This window comes from Paralichthys olivaceus, chromosome 21 (genome assembly GCF_024713975.1).
Source record: "Paralichthys olivaceus isolate ysfri-2021 chromosome 21, ASM2471397v2, whole genome shotgun sequence".
Lineage (NCBI taxonomy): Eukaryota > Metazoa > Chordata > Actinopteri > Pleuronectiformes > Paralichthyidae > Paralichthys > Paralichthys olivaceus.
Genome location: NC_091113.1, coordinates 12,352,969 through 12,376,680, shown reverse-complemented (window position 1 = coordinate 12,376,680; position 23,712 = coordinate 12,352,969). Strand labels below are relative to the sequence as shown.

The following is a 23,712-nucleotide window of genomic DNA, read 5'->3' as shown; positions in this document are numbered from 1 at the left end:
GTACAGTTCGAATAAAGTGCTTGCTCAAGATTGCCCCGTCCCTACATCCGTCCTCTACATGTGCATTGAAGCGACAAAAAGATTTCATAACAGAAACATGTAATTATATTTCACAGCTCCTCTGTCAGCATTTAGAATTACAATGACAATAAAAGTCAAATGTTCATCTTCATACATGTGAGTGGACATTTAACGCTCCCTGTCAACAGCTTCTTTAACAGTGACTCACTGACGTACACTTACTGACCATGACTTCATCCCGGCCTTCCCTGGAAATCACCTCTGATTACATAAGGATGACTGCAGTGTGACATCCTATCCTACCTGCCTTAGTCGCACCAACCACCCATGCTTCAATAATGGATGTGGCTGGTCAATGACGATGCGACACAACATAAACACTGGCTGTCATTGTGTCAGTGTCAGACTCAACAGGTCTTCTCTTCATTCATCAGGGAGGATGTAGACATGACAGAACAGTCCCGATGATTGTGGTAGAGAACACTAACACACCGCTCTGACATTTATGCAATGCCATAAGTTTACACCATTTACCACTCAGTGACCCTCTGGCTGCATCCATACTATGTTTTTAATTTCCAAACTAAACTGTAGCCTCTGTGTCTTGTGTGGAAGCTTCTGCATTTGCTATGTCTCTGCACTAATTTCTTTCCTGTGGTTGCGGTGCAGCAGTGAGTGAATCTCTCTGTGGTTATGTTGGGGTACCGCAGGTGATCACTGTGTCCCCTGAGCCTGAGTGAGCTGAACTATCCCTTAATGAACGTCGTCATTGTTAGAAATTAAATAGCATGAGTTATTAATAACCAGACCTTTTGAGTTATTTACTACTGTGGAAGAGATATGCAATCAAATGTGCTCCAATTTGAATTACGCTATTTAGTGACACCTCAAATTATTCTTGCATGAGATCCATACACATTTGCATATTAATGCCAGTCTTATGAATGAATGAAGTATGCACACAGTGATTACAGGAGATTTAAGATTGTGTTGGATTTGTACAAGACTTACAAAGAGGAGGATTTTATCACAAACAGAGATAATCATCCACCCAAGTACTTGAATCCACTAATGACTGATTTAGTGGATACATCTGATTTAGCCCAAGAATAGTGTTGACAATTTTACACAACTTCCATTTTACATTGTAAATACATTATATAGAGTTATATTCCTAAATCAATCAAATTGAAACTTGATATTTTATATTATATACTTTTTATATACTTTTATATTGCGTGGGTATTTAATGGAAATATGCAAGTAATTTGAAACTTCATATCAGCCAATTTAAAATAAATTAATAGGACAGTTTCTTTTAATTAGATGGAGAATACAGGAGCCATAAAAAAACCAGCATCTCATCAATTACATTTCTAGGGAAATGTGGATGGCTTTTTTCTCTGTTAATCTCCGTCTCTCCTGCCATGACAAGCACAAATTTCTCCTCACTTGGTTTTCTCTCCCTCTGCTCTCTCTCTCTCCCTCCCACACCCGTCCCCCTCCACCCTCCACCACAAGGGGTTAATTAAAACTGATTGGGTCCTCTGGGACCACACCTGCCTCTGACAGGTAAGATATCAGCCTCGCATGGCCCGTGTGTATTTGTGCATGTGCGTGCCTCTGTGTGGATATGTGCTGAGCGCATCAGTCTGTTAGCACATCATGTGCTCTGCTGCTCCACAGTGGTCCCATTAGAACACCATGATAGCTGTCTGTTGGTTTATACATATGCATTTGTGTGGCCTCCAGTATATAACACTGCATTTGCATGTGATGTGTGGGTAGACAGATATGCATTTCATTTGTGCGTCCCTTCTTTTCAGCGCCACTTAAAGGATCTCACGCTTGATGGCTGATTAGACTCTGCTCGCTGGAACCAATCGCTGCTTTGCTTTAACTTCACGCCTGTCCGCCTCTCTGTCATGTTGAGAGTCACCGGAGGAGGAGACATACATAGAAACCTCATAAAAAGATCATTTATACGAACACTGAGATAATATACACAACATAGAGGATCACCAATTTAAGTGTTATTACATTTTCATATGAATTCTGACAGAGCAAAAGCCTGCACCCACCTATGCAACAGTCAAATGCATAAATGACACATCCACCCATCCATTAGCTATACTATTATATCCTTTGAGGGTCACAGGGATGAACTAAACTGTGATTAAAATAAGATGATGGCCCATTAAAGCTGTGTTTTTGTATGTGTATGCATGTATGTGTATTTGTGTGTGTGCATTTTTGTTGGCAAGTGAGGTGTTTGAGTGTAAAGACAAGAACTTGTGTTGTATAACAGCAGCTGGCAGGGGAAAAGTGCAACACACACACACACACACACACACACACACACACACACACACACACACACACACACACACACACACACACACACACACACACACACACACACTCAGAGCTCCCGCTGCTAGGTTGGCAAGTAGAACAGGCAAATTAGCCACTGGAGAACAAAGCGATCCAAAGGCTCCACTGGGAAAAAGGTGAAGGGGAAAAAAGCAAAAGAAGAGGGAGAAAGAGAGATAGAGAAAATAAACAGGAGGAGGAGGAGGAGATGGAGCAAGAGATGGAGAAAGGACAGCAGAGACATGCCGGAGAAGAGACGATCAGAGGCGGCAACGTAGGGCGAAGACACAGAGTTGTAAATGAAATGGAGTAAAGACAGTGTGGAAAATGAGAGAGACGAGAGGTAATTGAGTCAGGAGGAGATACTGGGACAGAGACTGCATGATGGTGGAAGCAAAACGAACCAGTACGAGTAAGGAAATAGGGGCTACAGGTGGTGGTGTAATATGGGGAGATGACACTGGGAAGAAAGAAAAAGCTAAAAGGCCACTGATATAATGATTTGAGCTTCAAAATACATTAAATACTTAATAAAGTTAAGTTAAACCACAAAACATGTTGCTATAACAAGCAATATGATACAAAGGAGTACAGCAGATCACATTCATGACAGATTTAAGATGTCTACAAGTGTTATCAATAATGACGGAATAACTTCAGACCCAAAAAATATACACATATTTGCATACACAATGACAAGCAAATGTGAGAATACAGAGGTAATAAGATAAAGATGTCTCTGCAGTTTTAAAATCTACCAGATAACATCCACAATACTTCCAAACACTGCTTCTCAAAAGCTTCACTGTCGTAATTACCTTATCTGTGCGGCTTTGTTTGCGAGAGCCCTCCTCCATTTTTATGCATTAGCTTCCTGTGAGGTCAATAGGGCATGCAAGTCAACCTGATTGTGATTTTTAAGAGGTCGAGCATCTCTTTTCCCCTTTGTGTTTGACGTAAAGTTAAAAATTCAAATGAAACCACACATTTTGCATCATGCTCACTTCTCCATCAGCCATTTTCGGACTTAACCCTGGAAGATGTTTGGAAAATTGGGTGTGGACTTTTTCCAGAGTTTGTCTTTCACATATGAAAAACAGAGGAGGAGATTGTCTAGGTCAGAGGCGTTCAGAAGAACAGGAAAATGTCCTGAGCATTCTGGCGAGGGGTGAGTAGGAGGCAAGACATAATGCAGAAATTCCACTGTGGAAATCAAGGGGTCTTTTTACAGAACCACAGCCTGGTAAGACCCTCATCAATGTGCCCACTCGCTCAAATTAAATCTTCTGGAGAGTCTCCTGCTGTATTCACATGTAGACTCGATCAGACATTATCCGGAGTTTTAACTAGGGGGCTGGCAGGAGAAACAATTGCAAACTCACATACAGCCCGTCTGGAGAATGTCAGGAGAATATTTAGAGTTCCCCTCTGATAGCAGTTTAACGGTCTACAACCACGCTTCCTGAGGCATTCTGCAGACTTCATGTTGATGTTAAGCAGGCTGGGTCAACAGTCACTAATTAGGTGTTAACCCAAAGTGAAGCCCATTATTAGTGTCACTGTTGACCATCTGAGCTTCGGTTTCCAGCTCGTCATTCCTCCTTCACCATATTTCTCTCCTAATTCACCATTCACCTGTCTGCTCCGCCCATCCTCACATGTCCCTGGAGCTTTCCTCACCTACTGGGAGAACTGACGCAATGATTCAGGCTGGGGGTTTGACTCCATCTCAGGCCCCCCCACACAAACAATCACACTGCCAATTTTTCTAGGCTTACCTTATTCATTGACTAAACAGGCACCAAACTAATTAGACATTTGGCCACTATGTTCATCTGGGAGCAAAATTCAGATTACAGCATACAAGCATTTCTGACTGACTAGATACTAGGTACTAATTTCATGTTCTAATAGGAGAAAGTGGTGGCTAAATAGTTTAATTATCTAAAAATATACCTTGGAAATAACATTGGCATACTTACTGGAGGGTCTAAGCTAATTAGCAATATATGTTTTTAGTTTACACACAGTTTAATCTATTCCTTAAACTGCTGTGTTTCTGGTTTGACAGTAATTGTCAGCTGTCATCTTTAAAGGGAGGTGCTTAGCTAATAGTCAATTAGTTGCTGTAGATCACAACCTTTCATGTGGTTATAATGTTGGATATATATTGTTGCTATTTTCAAACACATTGTTTTCTGTAATGATCTGGGATTTTATCAGAAGCAAAGTTTACTTTTCTTTTTTATTTCTTGTTGCCTCATTGTCCATCATGCTAATGCTAGCTGTGGTGAGCTGCTTGGTTGCGTCACTGCCTAATCCAATGAACTGCCATGGTTTCTCCTCATTGTTCTAGTATAGTATGCATAGAGGCTCACAGGTTCCCCAGATATGGATCCCACCATTTGTTGCACGTGATTTAAACCAGAGTAGAAAATCTGTGTAATATAAAAAACAAGATTATCACATGAGAGAAATCAGTGGGACTGCCAGTGTCTCAGTTGGTCCCAGGGACACATTGTGTCTTTTTACCATTTGAATCCGCAAACTCACCCTGTAAAGATCCTGACAGTAAAAAGAGGCAGAGGAGGAGGAGGCAGGACAGACATATTCACTGTAATGAGCCGGGTTGATCCCGAGCCAGACCTGGACTAGATTCACTGCAGCTTGGTCCAGCTAATTATGCAAGTCTGCAGACAGCTCTGGCAGACAGAGGGCTGAGCCAGAAGACGAGAAATGAAGATGAAGTGAAAGAAAGCGGTACAAATGACGGGAAGGGAAGATAGAGACAGAGCGACTCACATATTTAGAAAAAGCAGATTAAAGACAGGAATATGTGAGTGATGAGGAAAGTATGGCGGTGAGGGGAGGCATGCTCGCACAAAGAGAGGATGAGAGGGAGCGGGGGAGGGATGCAGCAGAAGGGCTGAGGTTTGTCCTTTGGCCGATGGTCAATTAGTGGCAGAGAGAGTAACAGGCCACAGTGATCAGTGTCTGCGGCTGCGGAGAGCTCTCAGCTTATTTACTCTACATCTGAAGGAGACAGCTGGGGCACCTTCAAAACTGAGGCCGGAGAACATCATTAGGAGAAATATGAATGAGGAAAATGTGAGATGAATTGTTTCTTTTATGCTGGAAACAGTTGATACTGCTCTAAAATTAGATACTTAAAAAAACTGATGTACCTTAGTAAATGTCACACTGACGACAGCAACATTGAATTATTTTAATTTATGTCGCTCGTTAGAGGTTTTTTATACAAATATTTTAAGATTTTGAAGACACTATAAATTGTAATTGTATGGAAACTAGTGAGCAAGAGATAAGAGAGCTAAGGATTAATTGTGAAAACAGATAAGATAATCATATAATAATGACAACAGCTAAAAGTGGTGTATAAATAACTGACATTTCTAAAATTATAGGATAAGTTGTGTTTAACAAGAAGACAAAGGGTTGAAATAGCTATGAGGCTAACAGATAAATGGCTCTGATAGTCAATTAAATAATAAGCCAAATAATTAGAAATAAGTTGATAAACTTTAAATAGTTAAATGTATGAATTAGCTTCAGCTGATGCTAATTGACAACGATAATGATAATTGTTAGCCAAAAGAGATGGAAGGTAAAAACTATTTTTTTGACTTTGACTAGCTAAAAATCTGATGAAATAATCAAAGTCATTGAGTAAATGGTGAAAAGGTAGATGGGAAAAAAATATTTGATACTTTTAAAGCACATTAAATAAATACAATCCTTAAAATTATTGACTAAATTGTGAAAAAGTTGAAAGAAGTGGGTGGTTGACAGCTGAAACTAATAAATAAATGACAAAAAAGATTTAAAAAAGTAGGTAGGTAAAAAAAAAAAAATTAAGTTAAAAGTAATTGATAAACTTTTAGCAGAATGGATAAACAGAAAAAGTGTTGATTAAATTGTGAAAAGGCTAAAGGAAGTAGTTGGCTAACAGCTAATGCTAATGGTTAATGGTGAAATCATTAGTCAAAATAAATAAATAAAAGGCTAAATTAGGCTAAAAGAACTTGGAAAACTATAAAACAAATTAAACAATATAGTTAGGTCAGTTAAGTTCAGTTGATAGCTAAGTTAAGTTAATAGTTAAGTTAAGTTGAGTTAATAGTATTAGAAAGCTTTAAGTTACTGATATAAAAAAAATGGGTTGTTGGAGGGGTGTTTGAGTTCATCTCACGGGGATGTGGGGTTCACCAAAGGTTGGTAACCACTTCTCCTACTCATGCTTTTGAGTCCTTTCTCCTATTGACTGAAAAACGTAACTCGAGCCTACAGTTGCATGCTGAGTGCCAATAAAATGAATGTCTAAGTAAATGTTATTAGCTTTGGGTATTTGTCAGACACTTGTTCACGTTCCAGCATTTTCTCTTTCAGACTGAGTCACACAATGAAAGAGAAGAAGAGAAACCCCATTTTACTATTTTACTCCTGCAGGGCCAGTTTACGCGTTCCTGGCCAATCTCTATTGAGGGCCGGCTGATGTGGGCAGACGTACGGTTTGCTCCATCCTCTCCCCAGCATTCCTCTGTTTGTCCGCACCTCCATTAAGAACATGTAGTCTAGCCATTGTGCAGTTGTGTCTGGCTGGCTCACCGACTGGCACGGGCTGGGCAACAGAGATGTGTGGGCAGAATGCTAACTCGGCTTCATTGTTAAGTAGTATCAAAGCATGCGAGAGTGCATGTCTGTGTGTGCAAGGCTGTTGCCATGTTCAAGGACACCAAGGTCAAGATGTCAGTAATTTTCTTAGAGAAATTAGGTTGAAATGCAGTGAAAGTCACTGCGCTGTGCTCATCTCTGTGGTTTGTGTGGAAGCCCTTTGTCTACACTTACTGGATAAAAGATGCAAAAACAAATAAGGCAATGACTAATAATGCTTTTTACGCCTTTCGGGAAGCAATGAAAGAGTGTAAGCCTGCTATGTTTCTTGTCTTGTCTCAAAATTTGACTTTAGCCAAAGGCTCTTTGTGTTTTAAACACTACCTTTTCAACACTAAAGACCACAATGGGTACTTGTATGATGAGCATGTTAGAGATGTAGTTGGAGAACTTTGCAAACTTTCTATTCAGCAGCGCAGCACTCTTACTTTGTGAAACACGGCACATTTCATTTTCTCGATTTCCTGTCAGCAAACAAAGGGGAGGCCTCTTTTGTGAAAGCTCCAGTTCCTCCGCTACACCCCTTCTGTGCTTCCCTGTGATTAGGTTCAGAGCACATCATGGGGGTGAGGGGCGTGAAATCATTTGTGGTTGTAATTATGGGCTCCCCTCTCCAGAGTAATCATGAGCTATTAAAAACCACCCTCAGCTCAGCCCCCCAACAATGCCAGTTAACATCCTTGTTCCTCTGGGAGGCTGCAGTGAAGAGGCCAACTACCCGCAAACTGCAGTGAGCACACACCGCACATGTATTTGTGTGTCTTCATTGTGTGGGTAATATACATGTGCAGCCTTTAACTGTAAACTTTAACACTGAGTTAAAATGCTAAATGTGCACTCTAAAACAAATCAGAAATATTACAGCGAAGTGTTAAAATAAGGTAAAAGAAACAATGCACTCAGACGAAGGCAATTCAGTTCATTGCCTTCCATGAGGAAATTAACCTTGGTGTTTTTGCCATTTGAATTTGTTCAGTCACTAACTGTACAGGCATTAATTTAATTATAATCTGTGTCTGAGGACTTAGTTTTTCATGTAAAAACCTCACCAGTAACCTAACTTCTCTCTGCTATTTTATAAAGCTCGTTGCCATTAGCACAGTGTATCGCAGCTTTGAGACTGAACACAACAGGTTGGCTGTTCTACTTGTTCCACTGACCCTTTAAAGGTCACTTTGCTTTTGATCGTAACGCACAAGACAGACCAGTAGTTTTGATGAAAGGTTAACATGAAGCATGATAAAATGATTAGAATTTGATGCTACCAAACTTAACACCTTAAGCCTTTAACAGACACCGTGTCCAAATTCAGGTGCCGCATCTTTCTAAGGACTTGGTCTACTTGGGCTCAGAAGGCGAAGGCCAAACAGAAATTAGATTAATCCATGCAAGATTTACAATTTGGATTGGCTTTGTAACGTTAGCTACTTTGAGCCTCTGCACCTACTGTGACCTGCACAGCTAGCTTGCTAGATTTGTCAATGCTTTACAATGAATCCTGGAATAGGTTTGCCCATGAAGGATCCACCGGTTAGATTCTTTGTTGCTCAGGAATGTAAGGAGCCATTAGTCTGTCACGTTTGATGGTGCCTTCGAAATGGGACAGCTTGTCGAGCCGCTGTGACATGATCGTTCTTCAAATGCAGACCGCGAAGGATATAGCCCTTCAATTGGGACTCAGCCTGCATGTGACATTGTTAATGGATTAAACCATTTTAGAAGACAAATGAAAAATGCTGTTACATATACTGACACCACTCATCTAAAAAAAGAAAGGGGGTTTTAAATTAGCATTACAGTAAACAGAAAGCTGTCACGTCAGTTTTAAATGAATTTCACACAGCATTTTTGCACAGAATAAGAACTGCAGGCTTTATCTTCCATTTTTGTCTGTGTAGTTAGAAATTAACTGCTTCACAATCTCACCAGGATGGACAGGAGGAATGATCTAATTAATGAAAATACTAATTATGCGATATGTACTGTAGTAGGAAATGTGATCAGTGTTGTTTCTCTACTGCTCGCTCCCTCCCTCTTTCTGTCAGTTTCATAGGCTTTGTGCCGGCCCTCGTAGCACCCAGGTTGACTGAACACAATCCCATTATCAGTGACAGTCAATTAAACATCTAAATGCCAAATTTTGAATGCTGGATGCTATGACACAGAGGGCAATTGAAGATCATTAGCCAGAGACTGATTGGTCCATCTGAGCCAGGGAGGGGAAGAATTACGGCGATGACAAATTCTGAAGGAATATATTTGAGGTTAAATGGTCAAGTCTTTGTTTTGCTGCATATCCAGAGATGTAGAGGGAAAGGGTGACATACCTGGTGGGACACTCTAATCCTCACAGTGTGGCCTAAATTTAGTCATATACAAGAATTAATATTATGTTATGATATACTAAAGCGAGAGCTGGAGGTGACTTAAGCTGCTTTCAGACTTGTACCGTATTCCAGATATTTTCTTGAAGTTATCCAGAGGGGCTGTATGTGTGAATGCAAACGTCTGAGTCAGTTGCTCAGGACATTTACCGGAATCTTTCCTGCCAGCCGCATGGTTAAGTATCCTGAAACTGTCAGAGGGAGTTCATGAGAGAATACAGCAAGCAAGTGGGTGTGTTGGTGATAAAAACAAAAAGAATACAAATAAGACAGGATGCAGAAGAGGTACCGTACACGTAGAAGCTGCTTGGGAAGATGTTAACTTGAAAAGCGTATTTTATGAGAAGGGCCAACGCCAGTGCTGTATGCGGATTTTATACATCATGTCGTGCCTCTTTCTTGCTCTACCCACTCCACTGCAGCTCCATAGATTTTCTGTTGTTGGTTTCTAAAAGCCACTTGAGAAAAAAGTTGTCATTGTTGTCTCCAAAAGTTGTCATTTATACAAAAGCATTTTTTCAAGGTTTTCCTCGTCCACACTACAAGGTTTGAAAAGCATGTTCTTTAAAATGACATCCATTATCAAATGCCAACATAGCGAGTGAATAGAAAAAGTGTGAAAATTCATGGCCACACTCAAACATAGTTGTATCTCAGACGTGGTTCTATACTGCCAGAAAAAAAGACGCCTCATAGCAATCAACACAAGAAGAACAGCAGTGAACAAGAGGAAGACAGAGAAATACAAGAATGGAAAAAGGTCATATCAGCCATCCTTGGATCTGACTGTGTGTGTGTGTTTGCTTTCTTGAAAGGGAACTCTGGTGATCATTTCTGTCACATTGTACGAGACACAGCAGGGAGCGAGGGAAAGAAGTAGAGAAAAGGGGCGAAAAAGAGAAACAAAAAAGAGTGAGAGGAGGAGTGTTTATTCTCCTTTTCTTCCCTCCTCAAGTCAGTCTTTTCCCTCCCTTTTTGTTCATTCAGTGGAGTTCGTGCTTCTGTGTGTATGTGTGTGCCTCTGTGTACACACACACTGGCACACTTGAATCTTTTACTGATTACCTCACACACGTCTTTCTGGAGGGCTTTTAACGGCAGAGGATTATCAGGCAGCCGGAGCCTTTTAACCCTTTCTCTGCCCTCCCTGCTCCAAGCAGGCAGCTGACAAATGCTCCCATTGTGTTTCCAACCACAAAGGTGCAATATGCAACAGTCTATTTCTCTTTATAACTAACAGATACAAGGCTATATCGTGCAGTCTCAGGTGGACGGAGGACTAAAGTTCTGCAGCTTTATTAGCAGCAAACACCTTATGAATGTATAGCGGCATTTACGTCACAGTTGGAGCCTCTGCCCAGTATCTGCTTATCAACAAATTCAACATTATAGCAGAGGCTAACCTGTTCAACTTTAGTCACTATAGGTTAATTTAGACACACAATATTATAAATATTAATAACATGTTATGTGAAAATGTCCAAATGAGCCCATATATGGATGTAGAAGGCAAATGTCTGGATGATTCACCATAAGTGAGTGGCCTTGTTGATGATGTTCTACCAGACAATGGACGCAAAAAAAAAGAAAAAATGGAACAATACAAATATCTCAGACTTAGTGGATGACTACAAAGATGTCAACTTAGAGAGACAAAGTGATTCAAGAACTTTTGACAATAAGGGCCAGTGTCCATGTGGTAGTATAGTTTATTGTGTCCGAGGTGTGAGGAAGATGCTCAAGGCCTCTATGCTAGCTCACGTGTGCCATCTCTGAGGTGGTCGAGTGTTTGTCTCCTCTTCCTCCCCTCCTCATGTTTTCCTCTGTTTTATGTGTGTGTCCTGCCCATCCTCTCCCATTCAAACCCACGTTTACCATGATAATAGCTGCCTGCGGAGACCCTCTCCTATGTACAACCATGACCACCGCTGGCTACTGGCAGGGGCCTTTTCACTGCTGCAACCCACCCCAGACCATAAAGACCCTGGCAGGCCTGGCTAGGCCCCCCTGTAAACAACCAACATCATGCTTGTTGTGTCTGATGGGTGTATACTACCAGGGAAAGGAGACTGGATGGTGGAGCTGTTGGGTTTATGTACTTGGTTTTATCAGGGGGGAAAGGGAAGGGGTTTGGTTTTATGTACCCAATTGGAGAGTTGCAGTTTGAATGGACAGGAAAACTGTTAAGGACAAATTGTTTGGTGTTTAACTTGAGAGGAAGAATAAAGGAAATGGTGATTATGACCAGACTGTTTCAAGACCAGACATGGTAATGACAGGCAGAGTGAATCAGCATGTCCTGCTGGTATTTTATTATTCATCCACCTTTGGAACGATTCTACAAAGGCCTGAAAATTAGACACTGTTTCCACTAATATGCTTGAAACTGTTTCATCCTCTTTTGAACAATCGGCAGCCACTAATAGAATGCATAATCATTATAAATCATTTATTTTTCACCACTTCAAATTTCTGTTCAACTGGCATTTTCGAATGAAATGAGCGAAAATCATCACGCCCACAGATTCTAGAGATGATTATACTGAGTAGAGTTCATACCACAGTCCACTGGATCCAGATTTTTATTTGGATCTTCACAAAATTGCAAAAACGTAGTATTCCTTTCCCCTGATCTGGATCTGCAACCAAATTGAATGGGTTCCTCCTTGGGTCATGGCCCACACACAATTTAATGGAAATCGGTTGAGTAGTTTTAGCGTAATCGAGCTAACTAATAAACACAAACGAAAAACATAACCTGCTTGGTTGTAGTAACAATTAAGAAAAAAATTATACTCAGGAGCAACACATACCTTTACCAAGGCCGAACAGTATCCTTAAATCCATGTGCACACAATTCCACATACTAGATATCACTCCTCTAAATGTGCCTGATTTTTTTTCATCAAGATCCACAGATTATCCCCTCTCACATTGGTGACCATATAAAAAAAGGAACAATTCTGAAGAAACTGGTAAAAAAAAATGCATGGATCCGCCCGTTTATCCACGCCAAAATGTAATGGGTTCTTTCTTGGCCCCCGTCCCATCCTTTCAGAAAGTTTCGTGTAAATTTGTTGTGTAATTTTTGCGTAACCCTGCTGACCAACAGGCCAATCAACCGAGACACAAAGCTGGACAGGGGTGAAAACTTGATTTTCACGGCAGAGATGAAAATAACGCTGTCATAAAATCTTGCACCCCTCACTTCGACTGTGGCTAGAGGTCAGACGGGTCAGCAGGCAAGTGTAGCCTCTTTATCAAGAAGCCACACATGATTGGCCTCTTCTGAAGAGCCGCATTTTCTCCAAAATCAGTAATTTAGTTAGGTCTCCATGTGATTGGAGGAGTGTGTGTGTTCGTGTGAGTGAATGTGTGTGTTTGTGTGTGTGTGCATGCCTCAGACCTTGGGAGGGCTGGCTGTGCAAGTCCAAGCTTGTCCCGGCGATGCCACAAAGCCTGTCAGAAATGAAAGATGATGGCTGCACGGAGCCAAGAAAGCAAAGGAGGATATTCAGTAGTAATTCTTATGAGAACAAATACACACCCAACCGTCACACAAAAGCTGTGATATATGATACAGCCACACTTTTAAGCATTTCTTTCCTCTATAATGTTTGTGCCTCTATCGCTCCATTGCACACACACACACACACACACACACACACACACACACACACACACAGATGAGGAAACAAAGAGCGAGGTGCTAATCTTGAGAAAGAGCTGCATCCAACCACTATTGACGCAGGTGATCCACAGTAAACACATTGGAGAGTTTGAGATTAAACAGCTGACAAGTAAAGGTTGTGTATGTAGCAGAGTGTGTGTTCTCTCTACCTCACACAAATGACACTCCTATAAAGATAAAACAGGATAAAACAACAGACTAAAGTGGAGTTAACAAATGTCTAGTGATAAGCAGCGAGAGGAAAGAGTTTTAACCTTAATCCTTTAAACGTATTGACAGAAGCTGTTGCAGGGGTCATGATGTATCTGAGGCGCGGGGTTGCTTGTGGAATTTTCCACTGGTTGCACCCAACAAACACAAGACTTCCCCTCTAATACCAAGTTCTTCTATCGACCGTCAGACACTTGCAACTGATTCCTCTCAGTTATCAGATGATGGTGATTAGCTGATTGCACAAGTTCAAGATCAATTTCAAACTTCAAGTGAAATGGCCTTTTTTCCACAAAGGATGGAGACCAGTCAATACTGTTGCCTATCAACATGAGCATTTTCAAACAAGTTTCAGAAATATCAAGTCAGGGAGAAAATTGCTTTTTATATGGACGTTGATGATAGTGTTTAGTCTGAGCTCATCTTCAGCACATGGTGCCTCCTGAGACACTGATTTGGTTGTCAAATTGTATCTCGGACAAGGGCGGCTCTGATTCGTTGCTCTGGAGGAATAATGGGAGAGGATGAGGAGAGAAAGAGATGGCATGTTAAGACATTTGGAAAACTGGAATTGCAATGATTGAGGGTGATTTGCATTGGGATCAAGCAGGGTAGCTGCTTTGAGCACATTTGTTGCATATCTAATTGAGGCAAACATGTAGTGCATGATTTTTGGAAGCATTGTGTTGTGTTCAGACCAAATGTGAAGCAAACTTTTTCCAGCAGCGTAATCAAACCTTTGGCTGCTGCATTCCTACATGGGTTCACCTGGACATTTTCCATTTTTTCTAAAAGGAAGCTGGCAGTAGATGTTGTGAAAAATGCGAGCTACAACTGACTTGGACATTTGTGTTGTCACATACAGCCCATGTGGATAATTGTAAGAAAATGTCTGGAGTTCAGAGCATGTCTGAAAGCTGCTGCAGTCAGCTGCCCTGTTACTCTGAAAACAAGTAACACGGGGCAAAACTTTGCTTTGCATTTGGTCACCACCATAACAATGAGATCCTATTTCATGGTCGTCTTCATGGAGAGAGCGCTGATGATTGACCAACAAAAATGTGCCTCCGCCATGCTCAGGGAAGTGGAACACTATGTCCTGCTGTGAGACAGGAATGTTTATGAATCTTGAAGTTAATGTCATTTAGTTGGGGGGGGTGGGGGGGCATTTTGTGTGTTTGCATATTTGCGTCAGTTAATGATTTGAACAGTTGCAGGATATGTCATGCTGTATTTGTTTCAGCCCGATGGAGCTCTATTTGAACATTTTCTCCTGGAGTTTATTCAGGTCATGCAGAGAAGATCCCCGCAACAAATTCAGGTGGTTACCATGAGGAGACGTCAAGGAATGTGAGTGTGTTTGTTCTTGCAAACAGTCAGCTTGGACTGAGCTGTTCGTCATGCTGCCTTTCACCACCAGCACTTTCTATCATTACTCAGGTTGCCAATATCACCAAGCTGTAAGATGGCTCCCCGAGCATGAAGTACTTAAAGTGTCAAAGAAAAGAGTACTCATAATTTCCCCATATCCCCAAGTATTAAATTATAATTAGACTATAATTAGTGCATTCATTTAAGTTGCATTTACCATTGTAGTTGGTCAAGCTGGAGCAAACAATTTTCCAAATTGATCATGTACAAACCTTAATTTAGCAAAGTAAAATACAATAAAAACATCTGAATGTGAAGAACAGATATACTTTAGCATGAAATTGAAAAACAGGTTGTAGCTAAGTACATTACCTGGGTGCATGTAGTAACAAGTACCACTCCACCACTGTACACATTTGTTTGACAGTCATGAACATTAGGTGTGTCTTGTCATGTGTCTTCTCATATGACAGGTGAATAAAACTTTAAAGTCAACCTAAATGAACCTAAAATAAAGAAGCAAAATCTGGATTACAAAAGCTGCACAATAATTGTCATCTCAAATTGACTGTGTGTACGTGTCCTTCTCATCCACCTTTGCTGAGTCATCGTGGCCCATTGCACCATCTCGACTGACTGGCGGCCACTCATGGCTTTAGACAGGCCCAGACTTGCCTTGTACAATGATTAGTCCTGCTTGTCTTACACTGGACACAATGGCCCCTTCCGCACCGCTCTGCATCCTTATTGACCCATTGCTGAAGAGTGGGAACCAGAGCTTCTCACTACGAACAATACAAATGAAATGTGGAAGAGCCACTTTCTACTGATCACTGTAAAGTATACGTGTGTAATATTGGAAAATTAGACTGACTGTGATTATTTGCTTTCTCTTCACACTGAAAGATCTTAATGTTTAATCGGGATAATCTCAAATTTTGATTAGGATATAATTGGATTTGTGTGTTTTTCTAGTGACGACTTAAGTCTTTCATAAAAATCTTCAGGTTGTAAATTTCTAAATGTTATATTAGAAGAATCAACCCTAGCAGTAAAATTATTTCAACCTGAGCTTAGTTCTTTGAGGAACTTAAAAGACGAACTGGGAAATACAACGAGAGCTTCTGGTGATGAGGGCCGACGCTGGTTTCGATGCGCTGTTAACAAAAACACGACAGAATTGATACAGTACATTCTGCCTAGGTTATGCTGCACCAGCCCTCACCTTAACGCTCCGGAGATTTCTGGGTTGTTGTGAGCTGAGAATCTTCTGCTGCGTTCTTTATTGAGATAGTTCATGCTTCAAAATGGCTTGACGGATATATTCCTAAAGTTATATTTAAATTTGTCTCTAAAACATAAATATGCTTCTATTATTACACGATGGTCTTTAAATAGAGTAACTAAATATGTTCACAAATATTAAAATTAGGGGGCTGTATGTTGATTTTGGAAAACACACCTTTTATCTCCACAGTTCTATGACATGATTTATTCATACGCATACATTTGAGATTCCAACCTGTGGCACTGTTTTGGAAGATCATGTATATAAACTAAGTATTAGGGGACTTAACAATGATCCCTGAGGGTTACCAAGCGTACACTTCATTTTTTCAGACATCATTCTATCTTTTCTTGCTGCGCCTTCATTCTTTTAGTCCTTCTGTTTTTAGTTGTTTGTTTTTTTGACAATCTCTTCACTCCTTCTCCTCCGTCCTGTATGTGTCCCATGTGTGCTATGCGAATATCAGCTAACAGTGCTATGAGAATGATCCGGAGAGAGGTAACCCACTGAGGGGAGGTTGCATGCACTTACATACACAGAGGGAGGGAGGGAGGGAGGGAGGGAGAGAGAGAGAGAGAGAATTACTAACCAGCAGAGAGATTCTAAGAGGGCATTGAGGGAAAGAGTGATCACTAATGAGGTGTGTGTGTGTGTGTGTGTGTGTGTGTGTGTGTGTGTGTGTGTGTGTGTGTGTGTGTGTGTGTGTGTGTGAGCCAATGAGTGGAGAACAAGAGCAGGTCTTCAGGACGGCTGGAGGACACATGGTAAGGAAGAGGAGGACTGTCCTCTGGAGATGACAGGGCAACGTGTGTGTAGAGGGGGTTGCTCAGGAAGTAAGCTATATTACAATACTATATCCAGTTATTTCCCCTGGCTTCATCCTTGTTGACACACAATCCCTAGAGTTCCTTGCAACGCGATGTTGCATATGCCAATTTCAATGATTCGTACTTGATGTCAAACAAAGCCAGCACATCCAGCCAAAGCCTCTTCCGCAAAGACGTACAGATTTCTCAAACGAGGGTTTTAAAACCGATCACTTGTGTGTTGTGAGGCAGAGACTCATTATTTCCTTTCATGGTGTCTTACTGGATGCAAATGCAAATTAACTGCCACTGAATTTCCAGGAACAAGAAGGGACTTTAATGATCTAGTGATGTAGAAACATGGTTAGAAAGGTCCAAACACAAAAAAACATGCAAAGTAATTATTATCCCGGTTTCAATAACTAATGGGTGATGTTCAAGCATGTAACAGAGCTTGTCATTACTGATAAATGTAAAAGTGTTTGTGATCGATTGGTCATATTAGTTATAAGCCTTTTTAAACACTGCTGGCCCCATTTTAGTTGTGAGACTCCGGGGCTGCGTTTGAGTCTGGACAAGCAGAAATACATGTTCCATCTTCATAGAAACGTTCTTTCTTACTACCATTCAAAACAAAGGTGCAAGCTCAGCAAGCCTGGATTTTGAAGGGAATGAGCTCACACGCTGATTGGATTATTGCAGGTTACACAAAAAACAAAGCCACATCTAATTAAGAGACTACTTACATCCCTGTTGAACCATGTGCTTGACACGGTGACTTTTTTTCCTGCTGTTAAACAAACTAAAATCATTCGGACATACTCTGAATGGACTTAACGCCATGTGCTTTTGACCATGCAAAATTAAAATGACAGTAAACCCCAGAAACATACTTTATTTTTACAGAAAGACCAATGGAAGAAATACAAAAGATTACAGTCAGTTACAGAAGCTACTGGAACCCAGGCTGGCCCAGACGGGACATCATGACCTCAGCTCACTGTCACGTCATCCAGTGCCATTTGTTTATCATTAATCTATTGAATATTTGATTGCATGTCACGGTCTGGATGAATGAGTGGCAGTATTTAAAGTGACTAGAGGACTTTGAAGTTAAACTGTTACCAACTACTGTTTTATAATAAATCTATTTAACTGTTAATTTAATAAGATGATAAAAAATTATATAATTGGACTTAAACACTTGCAACACACACACACACACACACACACACACACACACACACACTGTCCAGGTGGCATATAGGACCGTGTGTTTTTTTTATGGGGAGAGACCTATAACATTACTCTCCATCAACTCTGCCATAGGAGGGATCATCAGACAGGTGTGTGCTAGGACTGCCCCCCCACCCCCCTCCCACCCACCCACCCACACACACACACACACACACACACACACACACACACACACACACACACACACACACACACACACACACACACACACACACACACACACACACACACTCCTCAGACTCAGCACCCAGGCCATCAGGTGTGTGTGTGTCTTGGTTGTTCCAAGCACAATGAAGAGAGAGGGTCTGTCAGTGACCACCTGTTGGCCAGCTGTCAGGGTCCCATTTCAGGGTCGCCTTTCGAGGCAGACACAACACATATCTATCTATCTATCTATCTATCTATCTATCTATCTATTTTTTCTGAACTGTTTAATTTTCAACCATCAATTAAAAGACGTGATGAGTTGAGGAGGACTGTGTGGTATCTAAGTGTGTCTCGTTTGATGCTGATCAATGGCTCGTAGATACCATCCTCTTCATGACACATTTCCATCTCTATAGAAGCCATGATGGAGAGGCGTGTGGGGGGGGGGGGAAACCAAATGATGAATGAGTGATGGAAATAGGGAGGCATGAAATGGACAGGGGGCGAGGGAGTAGGAAGACGTGACGGGGTGGAGGTGGATTGGAGTAGGGAAGGGAGAAGACAAGTGGGCGAGGGGGGTGAGAGGAGAGGGGAGAGATAATTTCCTATGAGGAGTCTGCAGGGGATGGGGGTGGCAGTGAGTGGGGGGAGGGGGTCTAATGGCTCTTGGTGCTGCCTCTATTAGGCCAAGCACCCACTAGATGACAGAATAAGACGAGTCCCGAGATGATTTTCCAGGATCGGTGAGTTGGCAGGGTCATTATTTTGTCAGTATTCGCTGCTCCGCCAGCTTTTATGACAAAAGCGGGAAAAGGGGCGGAGAGCAGCAACCAACATAGTCCTATATATGTAACCATGAAGATCTAGATCTAAATCTCCCTTAAAGCTAGTACAATAGATATTTTTATAATATAAAATAAATAAATTGACAAAGCCTCAATGTGAAAGGAGTCACATGATTACAGTTTTACTGTTTCAATTGACTCTCACAGTAAATATCATTTCTACCTGTAGAGTAGTTAGCCAGCACCAAATGACAAGGTTGAATGTAGCAGGATGCGCCAATACAAAGGCAGATATTTCCATTGTCTCCTGCTACTGTTATAACATTGCCCTGAACACACAACCACGGCATCACTCTGCAGGCCACTGAGAGCACCACTGGAGCCTGACAAATATACATTTAACATGGAAGGAGAAGGAAAGTGAAATGTTTTGCTTTTTTGATGAGCAAAACAAGTCATGAACTCAGTCGGTGGCGTCTTCAGTGAATTGTGCCTGTGAAACATTATTATGGACAGTGCAAAGTTATTATAGTTATAGTTTGAAGGTTTAACAATATGCTGTATCTTTAATCAAGGTAGCTACTGACTGAAGTGAAGGACTGAAAATGTCTTGTGATCAGTCACTGCCCAACCACCGCCAGGGTAAAACCATACTGCTCCAGGTGAGGGTCGAACTCACAACCTCAGCATCACTCTGCAGGTCACTGTCTTATAAGTACTGCGCGCTGACCGATTGCGCCACTGGAGCCTGTGTATGCATTTCAAAAGGTTCGAGACTAAGGCTGAAAAAACAAAACAAATTAACTAGTTGATTAAGAACCTCTGTGTTATGTAAAAATACATGATGTGACTGCTCCTCAAAAGTGAAGCCAAAGGGTCTCGATCGCCACCTGGTGGCTGGCTGCAGTAAAGGTCATAAGTCCCACCTCCTACGTGTTTACTCAGATTTTCTTCAATTGGAAATTTCCCAAAAACATCAGTGAAAAAAAGTTGTGCAGAAATACTAAGTGCCCCCCAAATAAACAGACGACCACAAATGTCACATAGTTTGACAATCGACAACAATTGGACCACTTGTAGAAGCTCTATATGGGAATTACCTTTCAAGCCTTATAGCCTATATACATTTCATTTTGCTGATTGTATTTTAACAGTATGGACTTTGGGGGATACATTATATATAATTACTAAATCAAATTCAAGTTAATGCAGCACTAAGTGCAAACAGAAGTTTTACTGTTGTATTTGGTATGCAGATGAGTGCTGTTCAGCCTCTCAGAGCTCCTCTCTAACATGAGTACACACTTATTTAGTCTCAATTACAGACAAGACATAATGAATTCAGGGTGGTGTGTGTGTGTGTGTGTGTGTGTGTGTGCACTCAGAGGAGGGGGAGCGGCAGGATGAACAAACCCAGTGGTACAGCACACAGGGAGCATCAGGGGCATCAATAAGAGTTCTGCACGCTAATAAACCTCCTGCTTGAATTAATGACATTCAAATCCCACAGAACAACACAAGAACAACACCAGGATGTTGTTTTTATTGCAGCTATATACCCTGAGCTGCAACCCTGATGTACTATTGTAAGTTATAGGTCCTGTCCTGCCATCTAGTGGGCACCCCCTCCCAAAAAAAAACTTTCAGACTGATAAATTCAGTGAAAAGTCTTATAGTTGCTCACAAGTAAAGAAAACATCAGAAGGAGAATCCAGGTAGTTGCTATGGAAGAAACAGGAGGGTTTATTAGGAATTTGTCTTCAAGAAACTCTGTGCAACACTTAAAAAAGTTCCTAAAGTGTAAATGACCTGATTATTTTAAAGTGTGATGTGTACAAAGAACAGTAGATCGCCTGTTCTTTTGAAAACACATTGGAAGCTGCTGGATGAAAGCTAAGGTCAGTGCTACAGAGCAGATAATGGATGTGTCTTGTCATGAATCAGTCAGAGTGGGTTATTTCCACAGTCCCTGACCATTATGATAAAAACTCACTGCTCCAGGTGAGGGTCGAACTCACAACCTCGGCATCACTCTGCAGGTCACTGTCTTATAAGTACCGCGCGCTGACCGATTGCGCCACTGGAGCTTTTCTGAAGACAATATAGACACTGAACATGGCGTTAACATTAAATATAGTTCAACCACACAAAACTAATTCATTTCATTTTGGTTCTTTATTTTAGATTTTAACGAAATATATTGATTAAAATAAATAACTGGTGTAGTGAGTGGTTTACGGGCTCCAGTGAGACAGTCAGGCAGTGGGTTGTAATGGTAATATACAATAACCTGCACAGTGATGCTGAGGTTGTGAACTCAAGCATCACCTGGAGCAGTGTGGTTTAATTTTCTCCACATATAGATAACACACAAACAGAAAAAAGAGCCAAAGTCTGTGTCTTGTTGTCTTTATTGTCAGGTAGCTAAAACGCAACCACTTTCAATAAAAGAAAAGAAAGATTCACCTCTGCACTGGCTTTTGAGACACAGGGTGAATATAAAAAACAATCCATCTGTGACAGAAGTGCATTAAGGGCTGTGTAAACACATATTATACATGATTTTGTCTTGATTGTTAAAAACTGGTTCGACAGAGCTAAATTAGTCCGACCTGTAATGCCAGAAACCGCTGACACAAACTGACACATGGCACAAAACAACATGTGTGTATGAGTGTGGTTGTGTGTCAATAAGGCACATTCAGAGTCTCAAAGAAAAATCCAATAAATGGATTAAACTGTTAGGACAATAAAAAAAAAAAAAGTACAAAGTTGGAGTACCTCAACTCCTCCTCTGCAGCCATGGCAGGGTGTGAGGTTCCTTTTGGCCACTGAGGGGTGCTGTTGAGTCCCGTAAGAAGAGAGGTAAATTATTTGGCAAGGAATAGTGGCCTGTATACCCCCCCCCTCCATGTGTGACTGGTCAGTGATTAGCCCAGCTAGAGAACAGTCACACATTAATCAACCGTTACACCTTTTCAGTCGTGTTTTGCTCCCATGTACATGAATATTTGAAGTCAGGCTTTCATGCATAGGTCTTATTATTGGTGGATCTGTTGTCGAAACTGTGCAACAAATACGTTTAGAATTCATACCTCCACATAGAATCCTGAAATGATGGTTGTTATTCCAGGAGAAATGTTCCTGCTCTGTCACAGGTTGCTGTAGCAAACCAAGCGTGTCGTTCAGAGGAGGTGGGCGTTCAGGTCATACTTCTCACAGAACTTGTCAGTGATGGGGATGCAGGTGAGGTACTCGCACCAGTCACACTTCATGGGGTAGACGTAGAAGAGAACGGCCAAGGCGGCGAGCAGGGCGAGGAAGACCAGCAGGAAGATGCAGATCTGGACTCGCTTGCGGTACATGTCAGAAGGCCCAAAACTGAAAAAATAAACCACAGAGCAATATTCATCACATAATGAAGGTGAAAGAGCAAGTTACTGCAGTTTTTCCCTTTTCTTCACCTACCTGATGTATGGCAGGAAGGCAAAGGACAGGAAGAATCCCGATATGAAGCCGCAGATGTGCGCAAAGTTGTCGATCCAAGGCAGCAAACCGAAGGAGAAGAAGAAGACTGAGATGGCCAACAGCTTGGCGAACGCCCACCAGGGTCGCTCGAGGATCTGCCAGCTCTGAAACAGCTCCACGAACAGACAGGCCAGGATACCGAACTGGCTGCCTGCCGGACCCACCTGAGGTGAACACAGGGGAGACAGAGATGTTACACAGATCCACTAAATGAAATCTGTGTTCAATGTCACTCAGGTCATCAGGTACACAAGTCCCTGACCCCAGACCTCTGGTGTTCTGTTTAAATGTTAAGTTTTAAAGTCTTAACCCAAGATTAGCAGAAAGATATATGTCACGGTGGCCGAGAGGTTAAGGCGTTGGACTCGAAATCCAATGGGGTTTCCCCGCACAGGTTCGAATCCTGTTCGTGACGCACATCTTTAGACAGCATCAGCATCTTCTATGAATCTGCAGCATTTCAAGGAAGAGACTGATCAGCAGTACCAGCCTGGACATGTGCCAGTGAGAGGAGGGACGTTTAAGTTCTTTAGATGTGAGTGGCAATATTGGAAGGAAAGTGAACACACGCGGAGCTTCCACATATGAATATGTACAAATAAAGGTTTTCCAAATGTTTGTATTACAAGCATCCCAGTAAGTTTGTAATCGAGAGGCTGATGTAAATGAACACACAGACCCACTGACTAACATCTTTTTTTATTCATTCAGCTCATACCATGTGATCATCCTGTACCACTTAGTGCATATACAGACTCTACCCATCATAACTGTCTAGGTCGAGATGTGTTTATTACAGATTACAGTATATATGTCACGGTGGCCGAGAGGTTAAGGCGTTGGACTCGAAATCCAATGGGGTTTCCCCGCACAGGTTCGAATCCTGTTCGTGACGCACTTCTTAGCAGCATTTCAACTGTCAGGAAGGGACTGATAAAGCAGTACACACACTTGTCCCAGTGGAGGACATTGTCACAGCACTGGGCAGCTTCCACCTCAGCCACAGTCTGATTCACCTTAAGTGTGTAAAGGAGATGTATTCCTGCAGCAAACAGGTCTGCTCCCAGTAAAACTACTTGCACCATCATGGACTGCACTTTAAAACCCCCTCAACTGCGCTATCTTTTAATATTTTATTCAAATTAAACCAGGTTCTGTT

At 41.5% G+C, this 23,712-nt stretch overlaps 1 protein-coding gene and 4 non-coding genes across 18 annotated transcripts in view; 2 read left to right on the top strand and 3 right to left on the bottom strand.

Annotated features, from left to right (window-relative positions):
• Nucleotides 1-19,679: 19,679 nt before the first annotated feature.
• On the bottom strand, nt 19,680-19,773 carry trnai-uau (transfer RNA isoleucine (anticodon UAU)). Its single transcript has 2 exons — nt 19,736-19,773; nt 19,680-19,715 (listed from the first exon to the last, which is right to left on the bottom strand). It is a non-coding gene; the product is annotated as a tRNA-Ile (tRNA).
• Nucleotides 19,774-21,018: 1,245 nt separating this feature from the next.
• Nucleotides 21,019-21,112, bottom strand: trnai-uau (transfer RNA isoleucine (anticodon UAU)). The gene is made up of 2 exons: nt 21,075-21,112; nt 21,019-21,054 (listed from the first exon to the last, which is right to left on the bottom strand). It is a non-coding gene; the product is annotated as a tRNA-Ile (tRNA).
• A 306-nt stretch (nt 21,113-21,418) lies between these two features.
• Nucleotides 21,419-23,712, bottom strand: part of rhbdf1b (rhomboid 5 homolog 1b (Drosophila)) — a 31,354-nt gene continuing 29,060 nt past the window's right edge. For all 14 annotated transcript variants that reach the window (XM_069517613.1, XM_020082690.2, XM_069517611.1 and 11 more), the window contains 2 exons: nt 22,494-22,717; nt 21,419-22,406 (listed from right to left, as the gene is read on the bottom strand). In XM_069517613.1, coding sequence (XP_069373714.1) covers nt 22,211-22,406; nt 22,494-22,717 — 420 coding nt within the window. In that variant the 3' untranslated portion in view covers nt 21,419-22,210. The remainder of the gene's footprint in view (nt 22,407-22,493; nt 22,718-23,712) is intronic.
• Nucleotides 22,887-22,968, top strand: trnas-cga (transfer RNA serine (anticodon CGA)). The gene has a single exon. It is a non-coding gene; the product is annotated as a tRNA-Ser (tRNA).
• Nucleotides 23,367-23,448, top strand: trnas-cga (transfer RNA serine (anticodon CGA)). Its single transcript has one exon. It is a non-coding gene; the product is annotated as a tRNA-Ser (tRNA).